This window comes from Lytechinus variegatus, chromosome 13 (assembly GCF_018143015.1).
Source record: "Lytechinus variegatus isolate NC3 chromosome 13, Lvar_3.0, whole genome shotgun sequence".
In the NCBI taxonomy this organism is placed as follows: Eukaryota; Metazoa; Echinodermata; class Echinoidea; order Temnopleuroida; family Toxopneustidae; genus Lytechinus; species Lytechinus variegatus.
In genome coordinates this window covers 35,448,301-35,456,707 of record NC_054752.1, presented here as the reverse complement: position 1 = coordinate 35,456,707, position 8,407 = coordinate 35,448,301, and the positions used below count along the sequence as shown (strand labels likewise).

The 8,407-nt window shown below is 37.8% G+C and overlaps 1 protein-coding gene across 1 annotated transcript; it reads right to left on the bottom strand.

Annotated features, from left to right (window-relative positions):
• Window positions 1-2,413: 2,413 nt before the first annotated feature.
• Window positions 2,414-3,715, bottom strand: LOC121426025 (uncharacterized protein K02A2.6-like). Its single transcript, XM_041622155.1, has one exon. It carries the CDS (start codon window positions 3,713-3,715, stop codon window positions 2,414-2,416), a length of 1,302 nt encoding a protein of 433 aa, XP_041478089.1.
• Window positions 3,716-8,407: the final 4,692 nt, after the last annotated feature.

The following is an 8,407-nucleotide window of genomic DNA, read 5'->3' as shown; positions in this document are numbered from 1 at the left end:
GTTTTACGACGGGCCCAAAAAGTCTCTTCCAAAATCAACTACCGTTGTAAATTAGCGTGCGCGTCCTCAAACGAAAGGTCGGGAGTACGGGGTTAAGATCGCTAGTGTAAAACGAAAGTGGGCTAAAGCTTAACCCTGTACTATAGGTGGGGCTAAATGGCAATTTATCCCCACCTATAGTACGGGGTTAAGGAAGGGTACCAGTGAAGTACTTGTACTACGAATGATCGACAAAATCCACTAGTCCGGGGTTAGCAAGTTTCGTGTGTGAAAAGCATACATTCCTTTTCCGGGGTTAGCAATAACAATTTGGCATGTGTGAAAAAGAAAAAAAAAATAGTACGGGGGTAAGGATAGTACGGGGTTAGCGAAAGTCCGGGGCTAAGAAAATTCTGTGTAAAAAGGGTATATTAGGTCAGTATACCTGGCAACTGATCAATTATTGTGCTAGACGTATTTATATCCCGGGTTGGTGAGGTTATAACCCTTTTAATTTTATTTTTTAAGCTGTTTCTACCATAAATGGAGTAATAACAGTTTGTGTCACCAAGAATAATCGACTCCCGTAGATGGCGGCCTGTATAAGCCGATTACATACACGTCTTTTTGGAACTGTAAATGTACTGTAGACAAATTATTTCTAAATTGCTATCTTCAAATTAAATACGTCTGGTGTATCTATGACGATTTGAGATGTAAACTTAAATGTCAACGACAGAGCGGATTCGGTCATTTCATTCAACATTAAACTCTTCTAGGGAGATGTCATCACTACATATATACACAACAAAAAAAGTAAGTCCCGACTAAATCAAATTGCTGTAACTTTTGAACGAAATTATTTAGAGATATGATATTTCGTAAGTGGTTTTCTCATTTACTCATTACACTCATTACACTCAACCCCTGGTGAAAAATGAGATTGATCGGTTAAGTCATGCATGAGTAATTAAAGATTGAATTAAAAATGACAATTTTTGAAAGTCACAAGAGTCGTTTTCAGATTGCGCAAATACAAAGTTGGGCAAAAGTTGTTTTTAGGTGAATTTTATGGTGTTATGCTGATTAAGTATCCATCATTTAGCCACTCCACACACAATTTTGATATCGTATGTTCATGGTTGAGTGAGCACAATATATTGCAGGGGCCGCGGAAGCCGGGGCTGGGCTTTTTTCCAAAAGCATGTACAAAAATGTAAAAATGACCATACGATTGTGATTGTTTTGCATGGTAGCCCCCTCCCCACTTTAAAAACCGTTCTGCGCCCCCTGTCTTGTGACGTATCATCATCATAGGGGTTTAAGGTAGTATCTTCTACAACTTCTTAGATCATGTTAAATTTTGTAACGTTGGTGTCTCCCCCGATTACAGGCCCCTCCGCCTTTATAAAATTCTGGATCCATCACTGATTTGTCCATATATTTAACTGATCATGAGAAATTGTTAGGAGAAGAATACATTTATGCAGTATAAAGAGTATTCATTCCGAAGTTTTCGAATGTGCTCGATCAACCATGAAAATGATTAAAGTTTGGAAAGTGTGTGGTGATAGAAATGATGGGTGATAAAAACAACAGCAATTAAAGTCACATTTGAAACCGAATTTGCCCCCATTATTCACTTTAGTAACCTTTAAAATTTAGTCTGTGACATTGAAAATACAAACTTTCTCTCTTTGATGCGTGCTCACTCATCCATATATAAACAAATAGATTTCATTTTTGCACAGAATTTTGACCATGGATTAATAAACATTACTGCCAAATGACATTGCTAAAGACAGCCTTGAAAAAAAGCTGCACCATATTGAATAAGGGTTACTTATTCTTAAACATATGCACACATAATGTACACAAGTCTATTAGAGAGGAAGTCAAAATTTTAACAAATATGAAATGAGGGATTGTTTCATGGACGGTTTTTGTAACATCTGCCAACAGTTATTTCATGAAACTTCGCACATTGCTTCAGAGTAACACTATCCAAAAGGCGCGCACACCAAAATAACCATTCGATACGGCACAGAGTGGGGCCAACGCCTTGAACTTTCTTCTAATTTGCATAATTTGCATAATTTTCGAATATTGTGTGCTCACTGATGCATTAAACATCGGGATTTTCATAAAAATCAAATCAACAACATTACAGTTCATATATATTTCATTTTTGCTGTTTGTATGATGCGACAATTCGTTGAACCGGTAGAGACATCTGTTGAGTTGAGTTTTGTGATAGCGATAAATTCAATCCCGTATTGCTGATTAACTTTAACATGCAAATTTATATCATGCAGTTATCATGGGGTTGTATTAGAGTTCAAACCAATTACAGTTTCAAAGTTATTTTTGAACTCATGTGGCTATTTACAAAACGAAACGCGAAAGTTTTTCTGTTTAGTTCGCTTTCCTCTATTTACAAGTTTAAACGATCTGGCGGTTTAACGACTCGTCCGCTTCTGGTTGTTCGGGATGGTGACGAAGATGCGCGAACATCAGATGCTGGTTCCGCTTCTGCGCTGTCATCTAGCTCGAAGTCATCCTGTGCTGGTAATGGAATAGACTCGGCTTGGTGTCTGGGATCTGGCCTGAGGTGACGTCTGTTTCTGCGACGTATCTCGCCTGTGGCTGTTTCAATTTGGTATGATCTGTTATGATTATTGACAGACTTTATGATACCATGTTGTGACCAGGTATTAGTTTTCATGTCTTGGAGTATCACATGATCTCCAGGTTTTAGCTTTGGCAAGTCATGAGCATGTTTATCGAATCGCTCTTTTTGTTTCACCTTCTGCTCATCCTTTCTTCCCCTCACAGATTTAGTATCAATCTGTTGGTTATTGAGCAAAGTGTCAAGCATGGGAAGGTTTGACCTAATCTGACGATTGTACAGAAGTTCTGCTGGAGATTTTCCGCATGCTATTGGTGAACTTCGATAGACTTGTAAAGCTCTGTGGATATCTTGTCCACTGTGTTGTGACTTCAGTATGAGATTTTTGACAATCTTCACAGCATTTTCTGCGAGGCCATTTGATTGTGGATAATGTGGACTCGATGTGGTATGGTGAAAATCCCATTCTTTTGCAAAGCTTTTGAATTCTTGGCTTGCAAATTGAGGACCATTATCCGACATCAGTTCACATGGTGTACCATGACGAGCAAATATTGCTTTCATGTGATTAATCACGGCCTTGCTTGTAGTTGAAGTCAAAGTACATACTTCAATGAATTGTGAGTAGTAGTCGACGACGACCATATATTCTCTTTTGTTCAAAGTGAATAGATCTACTGCAATTTTTTCCCAAGGACGATTTGGCACGGCATGTGGATTTAGGCTTTCAGCCTGTTGTTTTGGTTTGTACATTAGGCATGAAGTACAATTTTGGACCATTTCAGTGATGTCTGCATTGATTCTTGGCCAATAGATTACTTCCCTAGCACGTTTCTTACATTTCTCAATGCCTAAGTGACCTTCGTGTACTTGGTTTAGTATGTATCGTCTCATGGAAGTTGGAATTACTATCTTAGAACCTTTGAATATGATTCCATCTGCTTCAGAGAGTTCACTTCGAATGTTCCAGTACTGTTTTATTCTAGCTGGACATTGTTGCTTACTTTCTGGCCAACCATTTCTGATGGTGGCTAGCAACTCTTGAAGCTCTACATCTTTTTTGGTCTCTTCAACAATTTCTTGTCTTTTGTTTGATGTTACTGGCATTGTTTCTGTGTATCGTTAATGTTAGTAACTTTGTCTTACTTTTTAGTTTAGTAACTTTAACATACCATATCACTTGTGCATATACTCATGAACAGTATAATAATTAGCAAGTATTTGTATCTTTCCAACAATTATGTTTGCTCAATTATTACTCTCACTGAGATAGAATGTTCATGTCCCATAAACGTCACGCTAACTGTCCGTCATACTGGAATTTGGCCAGGCACATTCATGCACTCCAAATCCATACAACGACATAGCCAACTACTATGGACATAACATCACACATACAGCAATGGTCATTCACTGATACACATGAATACAATAAGCTCTTTGTCTTTCACCATCTCTCTCCTCACGGGGGTTAGGGAGAAAATGGAATGAACTGGCCTGACTTCAATGAATCTCCATCTCATAGCTCGGTGGGTTACTCAGCATAATAATGCAGGATCTGACGGAAAAACTTCTGACACCATCCCACTTCTGACACCATGGTTGGAACTTATGTTATATAAATCAAAAAGTCCAGTAGGCAGTTCTTTAAACGTATTTACAACAGACATTTATTAGGTGAGATGCAACAACAATGATCACTACTGCGTCATAACAAAGTATAGTCTACGCTTGCAGACCTTTATCAGTTATCACCACAACAAAATGGCGTCCAATTTCAATATTCAAGTTTGGGTATACCTTAGTCAAATGGTTTAGAATGATTCCTCTACTTCGTCAGATATGCTAAACAATATCGAATCATATGATATTTGGAGACAAAAGTTTATACTTGCAACAGTTATGTTCTTTGGGAGTTTGTAGGCGAATGATGATCCAGGTACTCCTTTATGTTTGTTGCGATATATATTCCCCGGCGCCCTATTTATACTCAACATTACTGGTATGTGTTCAAACAAAGATGTTTCTTGAAAGAACGTCACAATACTGAAGAAACACTCTAAAAAAAGTTCAACAAATTATAATTACCAATATAATATTTTCACATGGATCCTAATGATGCACTCCAATGATAGCAGAATAATGTGGAATTTAAAGGTCATTTCAGAGGTAGAAATGTCATGGCCTGTTCACTCAGGCCAAAAAAAAAATCAAAATTTCCATTTTTTTAGATTTAATTTTATAATAAAGGTAAAATCACTGGCCTGTGTATAGGGGAGTAAAAACGTTTGATGACCATGTAGATGAAACAATGGTAGAAATACATGAGGGCAGACAGGAACATAAATTAACGAGAAGGAAAACAGTAGAAGATCAAAATCACCACAAACATCACACTTAATGAATAAGTTTCCAATATTAAGAATATCTCATCAATGCAGCAGAAAAATCCACCATTATGATTATGATCATTGATTCTAGACGAAAAGAGTTACTTCTTCTGGTCTGGTTTTAATATGATTTAAATTTTGGATAAAGACCAAGTGATTGCGCCTGAAAGTCAACCTATTTTCATCATTATAGTTCTTAAATTCTCCGTTGGCAAGATTGTAGTGCTCTTCTGCGCATGCCCAGACTATAGTGACGTAGATCTTCCATTCGAGATTGCAAATTGGTTGATTTGGTTGGTTTTATTATGAGAATCAGAGCAGTGAAAAATCATTCATGAATTTGACATATCCAACGTTGGTCTAGAGATTACTTGTTTTCATCTCAATTCACTGAAATTCAACTTCAATATTACAGATAAAGAGAAAATTTATCAATTTTTCTATAAGGTTTCATAAACCATCACAAATACACCGGACTCTCTCGAAAAAAGAACAGCTTAAAACAAATTTTATTAGATGCAATTTCTTTTCGAGCAACTTAGGTCATCTTATTTATCACAATTTTCATTTTACAAGTCAAAACCGTGAAATACATCGCCATCGTCAGCAGGTTGCCTTGTCTCAATTACGGGAAAATGCGGATTAATAGTGATATTTTCGTAGGTTTCTTGTCATTATTTAGTGGACTGGCCATTCTTCTTAATGGGGCAACATTGATTGCGATTATTGCTTCTAAGAACCTTCGGAGGGCGCAGAATATTTTCACTTTCAACGTTGCTTTGGGAGACTTCGTCGCCTCAGCTGTCGTAGCTGTTCAGAGATGGCTTGATTACTGGGCAGATATCAATGTAAGTTGGATCTTGTTATTACAGTGATATTGGTTTAGTGTCTACTGACACTTGTAGGGTCGAAAAAAATAAGAAGAGAGATTTGGATTCGGAGCTGCGCTACTTGAGAGAATCGCATAAGAGTAGACATGCCCCCCCCCAAAAAAAAAAAAAAATTGCGACGATTAGTATATTGAATATTTGATAAAGAAAATGAAAGGAACTAGAAGTGTGAGCATTCTACCAGCTTGCTCGCGACTCTAAATTTTGTCCCATTCCCCATATCTGGCCTCTTCAAATTTTTGACTTATTACGCCACTGTGAGTATGAGTATTTTGATCGGAGGAAGGTCGGAGTATCTCTGTCCACACGAATGCTACTCCGACCTTTCATTCGACTGGGCTTCCTACGACCCATCCTCCGACAAAACAGCCAATGTCTGGACCATGAAAGATTGTGTTGAAAGATCAATTAACGCACTAAAGATCTCTGGTAAAGACCTGTCAAATATCACTGAAGGAGCGTTCTAAGTTCAGCAACTGTACACTAGAATTATCCATCAATATTTCATAGTCCTTTCAGGGTTTTATCGAAGACATTTCCACAGAGATCACAAATTTTGGAGACTGCCGAAAGACTTCACCAATAGCCAATTTACGATGGTCTTTCAAAGGGATCCCGTTGGGACAATTGGGGCCTTTGTATTTGAATTAATGTGCACTTTTTAATGTAGGCCTAGGTAAACAATTTCCCGTAGTCATGATGGTTGCAATGAATTCTGACGTTGTATTAAAGAAGAAAAAAAAGAATGATTAAAGAAAAAGAAGAAAGAGAACAAAATCAATAGAAAAAAAACAATATCACTATTCAGTCGACGTAATTGATTCTATTTGTTTTTAAAGCACGCAATCCTGACTCGTATTCTTGGAGCTGCTATGATGGTAAGCATCTTAAGTACACTTGCTGTAGCCATTCATCGATTTATCATTCTACGCCTTGATCCATTTCAAAATCGTGGTTTGGTCACCAACACTCGCTGTATAATCTCATGTGTGTTCATCTGGGCAGCCGTCTTTGCAGTCTATCTTGGTACCTTTCTCCTTAATGATCGTCTCTTCTTCTACTTCATCTCCCCTATCATGCTCCTATGTGCCATCGGAATCTGCGCCATCGTATACGCCTTCGTGTACATCACCATTTCTGGATCAACCCGTGGCATCGGGCTCACGTCCGACGCCTACCTACTCCGTGTCAAGAAAAACCAGAAAGTCCTCTGTACCTTCGTTTTGGTGGTGTGTTCTAACCTGGTCTGTTGGGTTCTCATGTGTTTCTCACTGCTGTGTCTCTCAAATCGACCAGGGTTTATTTACCAGTACTACCCCCAGTATGACCGATATGGTACTGCTAATTGGTTCTACAATGTATATTACATCGCCTGGTGGCTCGTGAACGTCAACGCTGTCGTCAACCCAATCATATACTGGACGAGGCTTAGTGACTTCAGACGACTGTTGTTCGGCTGCTGCGGTCTTCGGAAAGACCAGGAATCGTCGCCTGTGACGGAAAATAGCAAGGTCAATGCCGAGCATGATAAAGGCCAGAATGATATAAACATGGCGATCGTGATAAATGAGAATGACAATGGATGTATTTAAAAGAGTGAGATCGCTAAAATAAAGCGCCAAATCGAGATCTACAAGGTGCTGAAGGAACAAAAAGAGATAAGAAAAAGAAAAGTTTTAAAGTAAACTTTTATTTATTGATTTATTGATTTGATTATTTGCACAGATACCTTTGCAAGAGTGAAACTCACAGTAGGCCTAAATGTGGGGCTATGTGCTAGCAATGACAGTTGAGGCCAAAAGTTTGCGTATACCCATGGAAATCAGTGTAAATGGTCCAGTGGTTAGAGGATTGGACTCATAATCGCAAGGTTATGAGTTCGAATCCTAACTCTCCCATTGTCTTTACTTAAAAAAGGCCCGAGAGTAATATCTGTCGTCTAATACGGTCAGCCACTATGACTGATTACCCTAGACGAAAAATGTTTCCTAGGTAATTGGTTATGTATACCAGCTTGGCGTTTACCAGCAAAATGTCCTGCCGAGTTCCTACGGGAGAAACAGAAACAGTGAAATGTGTTCGCTTGCTAAACATTATACGATTTACCATATCTTCAGAAATATAAATACTACCATGAAGAGTTTGGTATCTCATGAAAAACAATGTTAAGCTCTTTTACATGATGGTGATGCCGTTGGGATTAAAGTATATTTCACTGGGATTTTTTTAAAGAAAAAAGTAATATTCGTGCAAAATATATTCTATTGTTTGTTACTATATTTTAAAAAATTGTTTTATAGAAATATCTCAAAGTCATATTTATGATTTATATTACATCTTATATCATGATATGTCACCACTGAAAAAAAAAAGTTTGTGTTAAGAAGTAACTAGCAAAAGTATGAAATGATTTTGTCAAGTTTTAGCTTTAATTTGTCTAAAATATGAAGATTTGGGGGGAAAAGAATGACACCTTAATACTTTTCAGCTCTTGATGACAAAGCGATGTGATTGAGTAC

What these genes read in the sequence shown, in the direction of transcription:
- LOC121426025 (XM_041622155.1), bottom strand. Translation starts at nt 3,715, where the DNA reads ATGCCAGTAACATCAAACAAAAGACAAGAAATTGTTGAAGAGACCAAA.